Raw genomic sequence first — 16,097 nt, 5'->3', positions numbered from 1 at the left:
TACAGAGTGGAACCGATAAGCAGAACTGATTCAATAAAATATAGTCAACTGCCATCTTTGTTCCTGTTATTTATCACTGGAGGGAATTTAAAAAAAAAAACAAAGTGTTTAGCACCCTCATGTTTATATGTTTTTTTTTTTCCATGTTCATCAATAAGAACATAATTGGAAATTTTCAGATGTTTAAAAAAAGTCTGTGATGAGAAAACGGTCCATTTTATTTCAAAGCAGATCTCTGCAGATTAGTAAAAACCTATTTTATTATTATTTTTAAACATTTGAAGCCCAATTCATGACTCCACAAAGACAACAAGCAAGAGATAATCATCGTTAAATAATGAATGTGAGAGATGGAAAGATTTGGCCAAAAGAATTTCATTTTAAAAGGTAAAACGTGATCTTGTGTCTTTAAAGTGTTGCACTCTTTATTGGAAACTGATATTTACAAGCTTTTCATTTTTCTTGCAGAAGCTTTGCTAGATTTTTCCTTTTTGCACAGTATTGTGTAATTACCTCTACCAACCAGCAGAGGTCATGTGTTTGCTGGTTTACAGGATATAACATTTTGCAGAAATGGTTTCTGAAGCAAGTAACTGTGGAGCAAAGTTTTAACTGACTCAAGGTTCCCCCCCCATGCCAAATCCCTGTTTCCTTCTTCATCCATTTTTTTTTAATGTTGCAAAATATGCATTTGCTTAATCTCAATAATACAAAGATGGGAAGGAAAGAATTCTAGTGATCTTTTGTTTTCCAGAGGTTCCTGCAGAAAATAACAGACTAAAGTATGCTCTCTTCCGAGTGCATGTCAGTCTGGCTGAGGTATGCGCCCAATGCGTGCGCGCGAAACTGGCTAAAGCATGCGCTGTATGCATATGATGCATATGTTGGTGTGGCTAAAGTATGTGCTCTGAGCGCATCTTGTATTACTTCGCTGCACCACTACCAGACCGCGCCTGAAAGCCCTGTTAAGTCACTGACATTGTTGCCTTAATTTTTAATAAACACTCAGGTTTCTAACACATTACTAATTTGCACATAAGCTCAGGTGCTGTGTCACATAACCTTTATTTAAACATCCCCAAGCCAAATCCAAGCTTTGCATTGTGGGGAAAAAAAAAGCAACATTCATGCAATGGCCAGAATTTTTAGTTTCATTGTTGGCATTTTTGTACAATATTCGTTTTTTAAACTGAGGACTGGAATGCAAATAGGAAGTGATTTTGGACAAACTCTTCATTTCCTCGCCTCGATCCTTAAATGGACGGCGTCTTTTGGCTTCCTCGGCGGCAGACAAAGAGGCGATTTTATTCACTGCACAATCTAATCAACAGCGATGTAACCACAATGCTTTGTGCCTACCAGACTGCATCTATAGATCCACAGGGCAATCTCAATTGATCTAGAGCAGATTTAAACCTCGTGTTGTTGCTCCTTTATTTACACTCGGCACTTCGTGAGCTCTTGAGCTCATTTTGCCCGACACGTGCAGAAAATTGATCTTTAACTGCACCGATAAGAGAACGTGAAGCTACAAAACCACAGCAGGAAAACTGTGCTCGGCCCAGGCAGCAGCGAGGCTGTGAGTGGAGTAACCATTTGTTCCTCTAGATGTCAGTATCGCGCTCTCAGACTAAGTGAGAGAGTAATAAGCAGGGAGGACTGAGAGGAAAAGTGAAGTGCGGCTGTCGTGTGACAGCAGCTTCAATCTGCAAAGTGCTCAGAAAAGTGCTTTTCAACAAAGATCCCGGCGACAAAACCTGCAGCGTAAACCCGCCGCACCTCCAAAGACCCAACACAGAAGAAGAAACCATTCCCACCACGCAACCTATTATAAAAAAAACACACGTCCACCTAAGCTGGGATGAACGGATGAATCTCACTCATTTGCCAACATAAGCAGGGTTTTTTCTGTATGAGATTTTATGATGAATAATTAAAACGGTTTCTGGATGGAGAATTAATAATAATAAAAAAAAAACATTCTTTTTTTCCCAAGCTGTGTTCTGACATTCTGCGACAACAACCAGGAATGAGGTACAAGTACACAAAAAAGGAGGATGGGAGGAGCTGTCCCAGAATGCCATGGGTGTGTGAAAGCACCCAGAATCCTTTGCTCCAATCTGTTGTTGCCCAGCAGATCCAGTTGGTTGAGATTCTTTTTCTCTTTTTTATGTGCTTGGCGTAACTGCCCAACTGAAGCTGAACTGACATGCACGTGTGCAGCTGCAGGTTTGACAGGTTGGAATGCGTGCGTCCTCTATAAATGACGCGGTGACGCAAACTTTTTTTTTTTTTTTGCATTTGAGACACGCGAACTTCCCTGCGTGGTCCCTGCGGTAGGTTTGGAGGTTTGCAAAATGTGCCGCCAGCCACCAAATCTCCAAGCACGTGTGGCGGCTGAGGAGAGGAGGTCCACCTGTTCACATTCCCGCTGTAATAATATACATTTGAGGTTCAAGTCCCTTCAGCAGTCCAACATCTCTGTCTTCATGTGTGTAAGGCGAGGAGGGCGTCCTAGTGGTGCGAGGATGACAAGCAAGTGATAAGGTGAGACGGAGAGAGAACAACAGCCCCGCCCAGCTCTTCATCCCTTCCTCTGTACGACTTGTGTTTGTCAGGTTTTTCCTAAAATCGGCGGAGGCTCAAAGTCTCCTCTCCCAAACGTGTACGTTTCTCCCTGTACATACTGCATCTCTGTCTTCTCCATCTTATTCTGACCTCCTGTTCTTGCTTCAATCCACCTTTTTCACCCTCCTTCCCAAACTATACAGTCATTTTTCCCTCAAACCTTAAACTGACTATCTTCATTTTGTTTGTCGTGTCATTTTTGTATTTTTTTTTTAAAACTCCCTTTCCCTTGATCCCTGGTTCACAGCATGTGTTGTTCTGTGGGGGGTTGATGGGGGTGCAGGGAGGGTGGCAGCAGGGCTGGGATCGGGGACTGGGAGTCGGAGGTGGGGAGTGTGTTGGGGAGTGATGCTGATGAGGTGGTGGGGGTGATGGTGGACCGGGGGACCATAGTGCGGAATGACAGGAGGAGTCACAGGGAGGACGTAAGGAGTCGGGGACGGAGTTGGCAAAGATGAGTAGCCTCCAGCCATACAGGAGTAAGCCGAGGTTCCTCAGTGAGCGTCGTGGTGGGGGATCCGGGGAGGCCGTCAACAAGCGCTGGTTGAGGAGAAGTAGCCGTACTGTTGGATGAAACTGTCAATGATTGTCTGGTAGGTGCGGGCGGCGGTCAGGGCGTCCATGGTAGTGAAGTCCGGTCTCATCAGCGTGGGCCAGAAACATATGGACAAGTTCTCACTGGTCATCAGGTTGACCCTGTTGTGCTGGCTGACTCTGCACAAACACAAAGACACAAACAAGTCAAATTTGTTGGTCTCAGAACACCAAGATGAGCACAAAATGACCTGCAGCGGAGAGTTTGATGGCTTCCTGCGAACCACCAAATCACATGGAGATAAACAACAGTCAGAGGTGACAGTCAGGCCCATAAATATTTTAACAGTGATGCAACTTTTAGTAGTTTTGTCTTTGTTCATCAACCCTAAACCTAATCACACAAAAAATAAATAAACAAAAATAATAACCACTTCCAAAAGTTTTGCAGAGGGGATGCAATGTTTAGGCATAAAGTGTATGAGCACAGCATCGTCTTCTAAATTTAATTTCAGGACCTTGATTTGTTTCCAATGATGGCGGCAGTTCAGTTGGCAGAACACAGGCTCTGATACCTGAAAACAAGCTACGTAAATCCAGTGATCAGGACAAGTACTAGGGGAGCTACATCCACCCCCAGGACTAAACCAAACCAACTTTTTTAGGTTCCTTATATGACCCCAAAACACAATCAGAATGTTCCCAAAAATAACAACTGGCCTCAAGCCAGTTATCCAAGATGGCCGCAAAAATAGGGATTTTTTCACTTAAACACCAATGATTTCTGTCATCATTAAGTCCATTGTTTGTTCCTACTATGTATTTTAATGATAAGGGTCTATTGGCGGCCATTTTGGACGCCCTTTTGAATCTTAAACCCATGAATGAATTTAGTTTAGGCACAAATGAGTTTGCTGTGACCTGCAATGGTCTTCCCATTAAATATCTGTGATATTTAAGTTGTTTATATGTTGTGTAAAGGTGTTTCAGACAGACAGCCGAAATAAACTGCTCAGACTTCCACCAAGCTGGTGTCGTGGTATTTGGAGAAACATATTATTTCACTTGTTTTTAGAATAATACCTATTTTTTGGGTTTTTTTTGTCTTATTCCTCTGGAATGTTTTAGCTCCCACTGCTTTTGTACTTGTTCTCCATCATGCATCCATTACTTTCTCTGCATTATTACAAAATCATTGCAGACCCAAGATATATGGTATAATTTTAACTGACAACTCTCTCTCTTGCAGTGGGAAATTACATATTCATGTTTTATGCTTATTATGCAACCCGTTACTGGAAACTTTCTGATATATGGAAACTCAGAGCTGCAGAACAAGTAATTATTCCAACACACACCCAAACAGGTGTTGGGTTCCCCCACCCAAGTGTATTTCTGTTACTAAAGGATCATAACAAAGTATCACACACTCACAGATGTTGAGCACCACTCACTCAAACAAGTGACAGTCAGGCCCATAAATATTTGAACAGTGATGTAATTTTTGATAGTTTTATTATTGTTCATCAACACAAGGCAGCTGAAGTGAAGCAATCAAATTGTGCTTGTAGTGTAGACTTTCAACTTTAATTCAAAAGATTTAGCAAAAATACCAAATTAACCATTTAGGAATCATGACCAAATGCCATAAGTAACTGGACAAACTACAAGGATCACTGGTACTATATGAAACATCTGTCTGGAGTAGGCATATAAAAAATAAAAATATATATATAAAGTGAATTTGAAGGAACAAGACTAGTGAGGGAAGCCACCAAGACACTCAGACATCTCTAAAGGAGTTATAGCCTTATGAGGCTGTGAATGGAAAAACTGCATCATGCAACTTTTGTCTGTTACATCACTAGTTACACACTTCCCTTGAAGAGGGAGACAGAGAAAGATTTTCTTAGAAAGAATAGGCAAAATTACAGCTACATTTCCCAGAAGGCACATGGGAGATTTGAGCCTAAATTTGATCCGTTTTCTTGTACAAACACGTACATAGTCTGCACTCGCCCACGGAGGCCTGGGCAAACATTTATAAACTTACAGCTGACAAGTGACACTGTCCTGCAAAGATTTTTACAAAGTACAGCAGGATTTTAGAGTCTAAGGTCAAAATCAGTTTTGACCTTAGACTCTAAAATCAACAGGATTCTCAGGGTCACCATAGTTAACGCACACACCAAGTTAGGTGAGAATCAAATAATTAGGAAATCAGTTATTGCACTCACAATATTTTTACAAAGTAAGATCCACTAACTTTGACCTTCTGACCCCAAAGTCAATAGGCTTGTCGGGGTCAACATGCCAGGTTTAGTGACAAGCCGACAATTTAAAAAATAAGTAATTCCGTACATAAGACGTTTACAAAGTACACTGCAATGACTGACATTTTGACCACCAAATCAATATGCTTCTTGGGGTCACTATGCAGAATGTGTATATTAAGACTGGTGACAATTGGCCTAGTAAAACTGAAGTGCAGTGAAATGTTGCATGATTGACTGACTCCCTAATGAAGAAGACTAATTAATGAAAATTAAATAATAAAAATTAATATTGCATAGTGTTTCTTGAGACTTTTTTCCACATTTGAGCCTCCAGGAAAACATAATTAGAGATAAGCGATCCAGCTCACAAAATGACCCCCTCTGCCCCACATCGCCATACGCCAAACTAGTTGATTCCATGTATTTGGTGGTAGGAAACCTTTTTTGCAATGATATACTTTAATTAAACTGGTCAACAACTGTACATGTACCTTAGTATACACTAGTAGAGTTCTACCTTACAATTGGAATGTATTATAGAAGACATACCTTACTGAATTTTCATATAACAGACGGATATGACATACACTCAACAAAATATAAACGCAACACTTTTGGTTTTGCTCACATTTTGTATGAGATGAACTCAAAGATCTAAAACTTTTTCCACATACACAATATCACCATTTCCCTCAAATATTGTTCACAAACCAGTCTAAATCTGTGATAGTGAGCACTTCTCCTTTGCTGAGATAATCCATCCCACCTCACAGGTGTGCCATATCAAGATGCTGATTAGACACCATGATTAGTGCACAGGTGTGCCTTAGACTGTCAACAATAAAAGGCCACTCTGAAAGGTGCAGTTTTATCACACAGCACAATGCCACAGATGTCGCAAGATTTGAGGGAGCGTGCAATTGGCATGCTGACAGCAGGAATGTCAACCAGAGCTGTTGCTCGTGTATTGAATGTTCATTTCTCTACCATAAGCCGTCTCCAAAGGCGTTTCAGAGAATTTGGCAGTACATCCAACCAGCCTCACAACCGCAGACCACGTGTAACCACACCAGCCCAGGACCTCCACATCCAGCATGTTCACCTCCAAGATCGTCTGAGACCAGCCACTCGGACAGCTGCTGAAACAATCGGTTTGCATAACCAAAGAATTTCTGCACAAACTGTCAGAAACCATCTCAGGGAAGCTCATCTGCATGCTCGTCGTCCTCATCAGGGTCTCGACCTGACTCCAGTTCGTCGTTGTAACCGACTTGAGTGGGCAAATGCTCACATTCGCTGGCGTTTGGCACGTTGGAGAGGTGTTCTCTTCACGGATGAATCCCGGTTCACACTGTCCAGGGCAGATGGCAGACAGCGTGTGTGGCATCATATGGATGAGCGGTTTTCTGATGTCAATGTTGTGGATCGAGTGGCCCATGGTGGCGGTGGGGTTATGATATGGGCAGGCGTTTGTTATGGACGAAGAACACAGGTGCATTTTATTGATGGCATTTTGAAAGCACAGAGATACCGTGATGAGATCCTGAGGCCATTGCTGTGCGATACATCCAAGAACATCACCTCATGTTGAGCAGGATAATGCACAGCCCCATGTTGCAAGGATCTGTACACAATTCTTGGAAGGTGAAAATGTCCCTGTTCTTGCATGGCCGGCATACTCACCGGACATGTCACCCATTGAGCATGTTTGGGATGCTCTGGGCCGGCGTATACGACAGCGTGTACCAGTTCCTGCCAATATCCAGCAACTTCGCACAGCCATTGAAGAGGAGTGGACCAACATTCCACAGGCCACAATTGACAACCTGATCAACTCTATGCGAAGGAGATGTGTTGCACTGCATGAGGCAAATGGTGGTCACACCAGATACTGACTGGTATCCCCCCCAATAAAACAAAACTGCACCTTTCAGAGTGGCCTTTTTACTGTGGACAGTCTAAGGCACACCTGTGCACTAATCATGGTGTCTAATCAGCATCTTGATATGGTACACCTGTGAGGTGGGATGGATTATCTCAGCAAAGGAGAAGTGCTCACTATCACAGATTTAGACTGGTTTATGAACAATATTTGAGGGAAATGGTGATATTGTGTATGTGGAAAAAGTTTTAGATCTTTGAGTTCATCTCATACAAAATGGGAGCAAAACCAAAAGTGTTGCATTTATATTTTTGTTGAGTGTATATATATATATATATATATATATATATATATATATATACACACACACACACACACCACCCCTGCCACATTTCACACAGCTGTGCCAATTCAACATGCAGATCCACCTTGGATTTCCTGTGGCGACCCTGAGTGCGGTGTGTGTGTGTGGGTGTGAGGAAAATAAGCATTTGAACACCCTGCGATTTTGCAAGTTCTCCCACTTAGAAATCATGGAGGGGTCTGAAATTTCCATCGTAGGTGCATGTCCACTGTGAGAGAAAAAAAAAAAAAAATCCGGAAATCACAATGTAGGATTTTTTAAAATAATTTATTTGTATGAGCGTTTGCAGTACGAGAGTTGTGCACAACAGATCTGGCACCAAACATGTAAGTTATTTGTGATTTATTTTTTTACTTGTGATGAAATCAGACATTTTATTGAAATATGTAGAGGAGTAGATGTAATATTGGCCATGCTTATGCATCTGTCCACCCCTTCAGGCAAAATTTCAGGCGGAACGCCCAGAGCAAGTATGGCACATATAGATCAGCAAAGTAGCTGTGATTGACTGGTATGAATGACTTCATAATGAAGTCACACAAAAGTCATAGAATGAAGTCATACATAGTCAAAAACACCATTACAGACAGATGTAGATTTATATTCTGGTGTGCAGCATGTGCAGCGTTTGCATCAGCTCTCTGTTGCCTTTCATTTCATTTCCATCATGTCATTTTTTTTAAGACATGAAGAGCTGTTTTAATGTTCGTTTGTGTAAACAACCAGTTGATGTTTTGTCTTAAAAATAGACTAAAAAGTGCCCACGGGTAATTTTCTCACACGTGCCAACACATTGCCAATTAAAATTTTTTTTTTATGTATCAACAGCTAAACCTGACAAAAAAAAACAAAAAACAGTAATATGTAAGTTGACAGTGAGTAATTAAAACACAGTAACAACCATGTGCAAGTAACAAAAAATAAAAAGAGTCACATCCAGTTAGACGACGACAGCCTCAGTGCAATCCTGATCTTGTCACTGTGTTTTCCTTCCAATGATGTCACTTGACAGTGTGACCCAATGTGTGAGAGGTCGTCTGCGACCCTGTCACTCACTCACTTGTTCAAGTGGCTGATGACGTATTTGAAGACCTCGTAATTCTCCTTGGGGAAGTGGCGTAGAACGTCCTTCATGGCCTGGAAGCGCTGCTCCCGATCGTTGATCTCTGGATGGTGGCAGAGAGAGAGAAGGGCAGGTTAGAGGAGGGAGGAAAAGCGCCTGATAGAGAAGACGAGGGAGCGCAGACAGGGAGGAGTGACGGAGGGAGGGAGTAGAATGGAGGAGAGACCGGAGGGTGTAGCCAAAGAGATTGGACTCGGGACACACTGATTTCATCCTACAACAGTACAAGTTTCACATGTCACAGTGAAGCAGAAATGCACGTGTACAATTCACTGGCTTTAAAGTACGGCTCACAAAGCACACAGATTCCAGAGGAAACAACGCAGGCCCATTCTGAAGTCCAATCGATTCCAGAGACACACACACACCACACACACACACACACATATATACAGGGTGTGTTAAACACCATAGCTGCGAGGAGTGAGTCAGATAATCTGACATCACCAGCTAACACAGTCCATCCTGTGTGTGTGTGTGTGTGTGTGTGTGTGTGTGTGTGTGCGCACGTGCAGCCAGCAGTGAGAACAGCAGATGTCTCCACATCACAAACAAGATTTACAATCAGAAAACGTGAGTGCGTACTCTCAATCCACAATGAGGTCAGTTTGGATCAAAAACAGATTTGAGGGCCGAACCTCAAATCTTGCAGCTTCAGTCAGTGCGGCTGTCCATCAGTCATCACCGATCAACTTCAGGATACCTGAACTCATCCAGCAGGAAACTCAGAGTGCAGACCGCAGCCAAGGATCAAAACAGCACAGTTTGCAACTGGGGTGGGGCAATCTTTTTTTCTATCCATTTTGGCAAATATTCCCCATAAAGGAAGAGTTTTTACGTGGCGTTTCAACCAAAATGAAATCATACAAACACGTCTAAATGGTGAATGGACTGCATTTCTACAGAATGCTTCTAGTGCGAAGGCAGATGCATAAAGTGCTTTACAAAGATCAACCACACACACACACACTTCATTCAGTTGTCCGCAACCAGATGTCATGGAAAGACCCAAATTCTCAAATACTAAAACACACAGTTTTGCATTATTGTCCAGTTTTTGTTGCTGTTGTTTGTCAGTTTGTAGAGCAATGTCTTGCTCCTCTCATCAGTAGAAGAAGTAATGTGAATAACATACAGGATTTAGAAATGTCATCGCACTGAAATCTGATCGAGATCCAACCATTCTGTCAAACTCATGTTACACCTCCTCTGGTGTGCATGGGTCCAAAACAACAACAAATTAATGTGGTAGCCATCTGCCAAGCTGTGCTACTGTGTTTTCTTGCATTTCAAAGCAGATGAAGAAGAAGCCGTCAACATGTGGAATATCAAACATGAAAGCAGAGAAGAAGGCTGGTTTATGCAACTGTGACCAGTTTCACTACAACCTCCCAGAGGACGATCTGGAGTGGGGACACAGACTAGCACTGGCTAACCTTTGATTTTATTTGAAGAACACTGCAGTCTGTGTTATCCAGAAGGATAACACACTTGCATTCAGCCATAAAGTTGGAGAAAGGGTAGAGAAGGTGACCATGTTGCTGTAGTATGCAGACTGGGAACGCATTTACATTTATACAAATGTTCAATGCAGTCATAATGCTCCTTGACCATCTCTGGTGGTGATCACGATCCGTAAATGACATAATTATTAACTGTTGAGCAGGTTTTACAGCTGGCCGAGTTCAGCACAGAGCCTCCCTTGAGTAACACCTCAGCACTGTAAGTGTACAGTTCCAGGGGAGGTCAGTATGCTGCTCAGCATATCTTACCAGAGTTTAGTTTCGGTTAAAGTTGTGCTTATTTTGAGCATGTTCAAAACTTTCGGACGTTTGGTTGGAATCCTTCATGTTCAGCTTGAGGTGGCCTGTTTGCATGCAACCAAGCATGGAAATAATTACCCCAAAACAAAAGCTGATAAGAGTATACACCACGTTTGCCTGTAGTTGCACCATGTTCTGGATGAGAGCACATACCAGGCAGAGGCAGCTCTGAATGGCCTTCATCTACATGCATCATGGAAAGGTCATAATTTGAAACTTCGCCCATCCTTGAAAAACCTTAAGAGGATCTTGGAGCATGTCTGTGATGAACCAGGATATTCCATCACTGCGCTGTGCTTTTATTTCATTGTAATGGGATTTTCACAACTTTAAAAATGCACTTTTCATGTTGGGGATTTTGACATACTTTGGGAATCCCTAACATTTCCGTGTAGGCTGTAACATTGTGGTGCATGACATGACATTCCAAGGAAGTTTTCTGGAGTGCCAAGGTTCTGTTAAGTCAAGGTAACTTATAAAAAGAAAATATAAGAAGCATAAAATACATAAGAGTGAGAAGCTCAACTATCCAGGAGGGATTTGGAGTGGAGACGCTGTTCTTCATTGTCTCCCTAGGGAGGTCTTTCAGGCACATCTGACTGGGAGAAGGCCCCGGGGAATACCCAGGACACGGAATACCCAGGACATGCTTGATGGATTATATTTCCCAGCTGTCTTGGGAATGCCTCAGGATCAGGAGTTGGCAGAGGACAGGGAAGTGCGGGATGAGCTGTCTGGTCCACTGCTGCTGCAACTCGGACAAGTGGAAGAAAATTAATGAATAATAAAATACATAAAAGAATAAAAATAATTTAACCCCCCAGTGAAGTTATATTAGAGGTGCTGCTGTCGTTTTGCACACATCACAGGGTTTAAGTCTGACATGTTCAAACTGCGCTCTGGATCACATTTGTGGGCAACTGTGATCTTCACCCACCAGTTTGCATATCCATGAAAGTGAGAGCAGGGCTTCAGTAAACAAATGTTCTGGCTCCACCCTTTGTATCCAGGCCATACACACATCCAACATTCTAATCAACATTTGTTAAATAAGTAAAAAAATTATTTGGTGACATAATAAACATCCTCAATCTTACTGAAATAATGTCAAGAGAACAATTTAAAAAAAAAGAAAAAAAATCCATCCTACTTTTTTTCTGTGTGTCTGCCAAAGAGTCGAAAACTAAAATGTCTCAAATTTCCAACCTCTATTTGCTCTTCTCTTAAAAAAAAAAGGACTTTAAAAAGGTGTGGCTGTGTCTCTAGCTCCAATTGCTTTATTTTTCACTCCTTGGCTACGCCACAGGCTGCAGCAGCTTTATCAGGTCTCTGTCACGGCTGAAAGCTCTCGCCAGGACCTTTAAAAACACACAACGTGCCCAAACACACACACAGCTCAGTGAGTGACAGCAGCCTTCCGGCCTCAGCGTAAATCTCTGGCGCGATGATCCACTGAGTTATGCTTTAAATCTCCATTCCGGCAGATTACAAAACACAAAGCGAAGTGGAGGTGATGGAGAGCAGAGGAGCAGCCTCGTTTATCTCACATATGACTGTTTTCTCATGACTTCATCCAGCTTCTCCCGCATCCCTCCATCATGTGCGATTACGCCGGCATTCTGCTTCCTCAAGTCTTAAATATTCTTTCCTCCACCCTCTTTCCTTTTCATTCGCCAACTCCTCAAGTGGCAAATCCAATTCTCCCTGTGGATGGATTTGGACTGCAAGAGTTTCGCTTGTTAGCTTAAGAAAACTGACAATGAAGGAAAAAGGAATTAAGGCAAAATCCAGTACACCCGAGGTTTTTTGAGAACACCCTGCATCGACACCCTAACGTCCCCGTGTCTGCTCACACCCTCCCACCGCCATCCACACCCTCAGGACTTACTGAAGGCCTCCACCAGTTCTCCCTGCATGCTGTAGGGCACCAGAGGGTCAGGTAGCTCCGAGAAGAAGGCCTTCATGGCTCCTGCTACTGTGTTGATGGCAAAATCTTTCTCCACAAGGTCCAAGTTGTGGTCTGGTAAACAAACATTTAGAGAAAGCATTAGAATCTGAAAGGACATTAAGTACAGCCATCGACAGGTTCTAACTGGGCCTAAAGCATCATTTTACTTTAGACTGAAGAAGCAGCTTTGTTAAGAGAACAAAAGGTCACATGTCAGTTTTCTAATAACCTATGTAGATATCAACTCTGGTAATGCTCTAAGTCCAAAACAAGGATGTGGCAATACACTCTGTCAGTGCATCTGTGCACCAGTCACCACTTTCTTGTGTCAACAATAATGAAACAGAATATAAACACTAGGTTTTCAAGACATCTGAGAGGTCTAAATGAGTGCATTGCTGAGAGTTTGATTTTAACATGACTGGATTTCAGCCTCATGCACTTTACTCAACAATGTATTGATTCATCTGCCCATCACAAACTGGACAAACTTTATCACAGTTTTTTTTGTTACATTGGATTTAGATAACCCAAATGAGTGCATCTAGGATAAGTTCAATTTGAGCATGATCATATTTCACAAATCTTCTCTATGGACCGCCCACTTTACTGACCACTATTAATGATTTTGACCATGATAACCTAAAAAAAAAAAAAAAAAAAAAAATCAGCATTTTTGCAAATTTGAACCAGGACATCCCAAATGTGTGCATCTCAGGCAAATTAAAAATTGAGCATTGATCATGTCACCAAGATCCTCTGTGGACCGCCCACTTTACTGAATAGCGTATTGAGGAATGTGATTTATTATCCCTTCAGTATCCATAGGTTTTTTTTATTTTATTTGGTCAGTATCAGGCAGCTCTTTTTCAAATCATATCTTAAGAAATCAGCAAACACATCAATATCCGGTCTCCAGAATTATAAACCTTCCAGCTTTAAACTGCAACAACAGAACTGCCAATATGCCGTTGACCTCAGTCTGATGGTTTGTTCAGCAACACAGCTGGTTGTTTTTGTTTCCAAACACAGTATCAGAACACAAAAGAATGCTTCACTGAATGTCTCCTAAATTATCTACTATGTGTTGAAGCCAAAACTAAAACTCAATACTGTGACACAATGATCAGCAGGAATGTTTGGTGCACAAGTGCGCGCTCTGTAAATAATGAAAGTTTGTGACATTTTCACATTGTAACAAGTATAATAAACTATGCAGAATAATATTTGGCTCACTGGCTCAGACTGGAAAAAAAAATGCCTGATTGCCTTTTAGTTCAAGTCTGGTTTCTGTTCACACTGAAACCATAAGGTATATAAATTCGAGGTTAAACTGACAGCTTTGTCATTTCTTACATTTTTTGGCAACTGTCAAAAATGCAACATCAGCTATGTGGAGCCAGAGTGGGAAAAACAGAGTTTATTCTGGTGAAGGACATCAGCTTCTGCTACAACGTCAGCCTTTTTTCCCTCTTTGGCTACTTAAATTCACTCTTACAGTTTTACGTTCTCTAAGCGCCTTGGGGCAACTGTTTGTTGTGATTTGGTGCTATATAAAAAAATTGATTGATTGATTGATTGTATCTATCTGTATGCTGTGTCAATGAGTGTCGGCTGGTTTTGCCACTTCAGCATGGCCCAAAGTCTGAAATGGGTCGTCGTCTCCTCAGTGTTCACCAAGAAATGTAAATTCTGGCTGGATAAGTTATGGCCTTAAAGAAAAGACTAAAAGCTCCAATGTTTTATTAGCAGCTTTAGATATGCTGCTGCCAAAAAGCACTATCTCTCTGTTCCAGTGATTCCCAAACTACTTGTGTTCCATCCCTCTCCCACACCCACCCTTTGGAAGCACCCAACCCACCGTGCCCTCTCTGATAAACTACGATATGCATTAGGGCCCAATCTTGACATCAACTGCAAAATGAAGCCGAGCTGTGGGCGTAAAGCCATTTAGGGCGTGTCCAAGCGCACACTGATTTATGTGGTGGGAAATATCGGTGCAAGTCCAGGTGCTGGGTGCAAAGGGGTTTTCCCATTAAGCATGGGCGTGTTGTAGTCCAAATGTAATAACCAATCAGAGTGGCACCTGCCATTGTCTTTAGAGTGTGTCACGCACTTAGGGTCTCAGTGATGAGACATCGCATGTAACTAAAAGGATTCAGAGTGGTTTGGTTCTTTGTGCTCACGTAAATTTTGTCAAAAGAAATTCAGCTGAATTCCCCCATGTAGTTTACATCCATTCTAAAAGCTTCAGAAGTGCAGCACTTCTGATGCTGCTTCATTCTAACATGGATTATTTGTATCTGCAGACAGTCAGAGTGTAATTTTCAGTGAGACTTCAGGCACTTGTGCTGCAGTTGTACCTGTAATTGTTTTGTCCCATCTATCTCAGACTCAAAGTTACAGCAAAGGGCCTCAGCTCTGATTACCTTGATCAAATTCAACTTCAATCAGGCGCTGACACATTGGCTGTCTTCCTCTAGCCAGCAACATGCTTCATTACCCAAACCAATCTGGAGGTAATTAACTACTTGCACCAAACTCACACTGCAAATATACAAAAGCGGGCAGAAGGCTGAGGTGGTAACTACACGGTCTGAAGGCTGTTAAGACCAGTTCGGATAGTAGAATTAACGGCCACTGGTTTATATGCTGTGTAGGTGGAGGCAGACAAACATGTACTCAAGGTCTTTTAAGTGCCATCTGTGAGAGGTAACGCACCTTGGTCAAATTGCCGCTGCATGCTTTCCATCTCCGCTTTGTTTCCACTGACTCGGTAGATGCCCTCTGTGGTCAAACCTGCTGAGGGAGAACAGGAGAAAGAGGAGTGTTCTTTGCTCAGTGTTCTTTCTACTAGTTTACAAGGTGACAGGTGCTGATAGTAGCTGAATTCATCTCATTGAATCCTTTGAATTATCAAGACAGGATGTGTAAATCATCTTTAAAACACTGAAAATGTAGTTATGCTGCAGGCTGAGGTAATCCCATCTCAATGTGTCCCTTTTCAAATAAGCACATTAGCAGTATTTATTAAACTTATGAAGCACACATCCAGGTATTCTAAACTGTGACAAGCTGACGTTACCTGAGGTCCATAGACATTATAATGAGTGTGAAATTAGAATAGATGTGCTTTTTCTTTCTTATGTAACCTCCAGTTTGATTGGGTACTTCAGCAGTGCACTGTATGTACACTCTGAAACATCTATAAAGAGCACTGCATCAGCTCTGCTACAAAGATGCTCTTTTGACTATGCTAATTACACAATGGGAGCACTACCTGCAAATTAACAAACCAATTATCATATATCTTGGTGAAAATTTGGGTAACAAATGGGTGTCTGACCTTACGAAGAGCACAGGGGTGAAAATTTGGGTAACAAATGGGTGTCTGACCATACGAAGAGCACAGGAGTGTTATATCGGCACCTTATCTCTTTGCAGCCACTTGTTTAACACGTGAGAAATGTGTGAAATATGTTTAAAACACTCGACAGATGTTGCACAGTGGCTAAAAAT

General features: G+C 42.0%; 1 protein-coding gene across 1 annotated transcript in view; it reads right to left on the bottom strand.

Annotated features, from left to right (window-relative positions):
- Positions 1-3,158: 3,158 nt before the first annotated feature.
- The window catches only part of LOC117508882 (rho GTPase-activating protein 35-like), a 28,067-nt gene continuing 15,128 nt past the window's right edge, over positions 3,159-16,097 (bottom strand). Inside the window, exons 2-5 of the mRNA XM_034168724.1 lie at positions 15,300-15,380; positions 12,519-12,650; positions 8,745-8,850; positions 3,159-3,342 (exon numbers count right to left, since the gene is read on the bottom strand). Coding sequence (XP_034024615.1) covers positions 3,159-3,342; positions 8,745-8,850; positions 12,519-12,650; positions 15,300-15,330 — 453 coding nt within the window. The 5' untranslated portion in view covers positions 15,331-15,380. The remainder of the gene's footprint in view (positions 3,343-8,744; positions 8,851-12,518; positions 12,651-15,299; positions 15,381-16,097) is intronic.

This window comes from Thalassophryne amazonica, chromosome 4 (genome assembly GCF_902500255.1).
Source record: "Thalassophryne amazonica chromosome 4, fThaAma1.1, whole genome shotgun sequence".
Lineage (NCBI taxonomy): Eukaryota > Metazoa > Chordata > Actinopteri > Batrachoidiformes > Batrachoididae > Thalassophryne > Thalassophryne amazonica.
The sequence above is the reverse complement of the archived record's forward strand: the minus strand, read 5'-3'. Positions and strand labels throughout refer to the sequence as shown.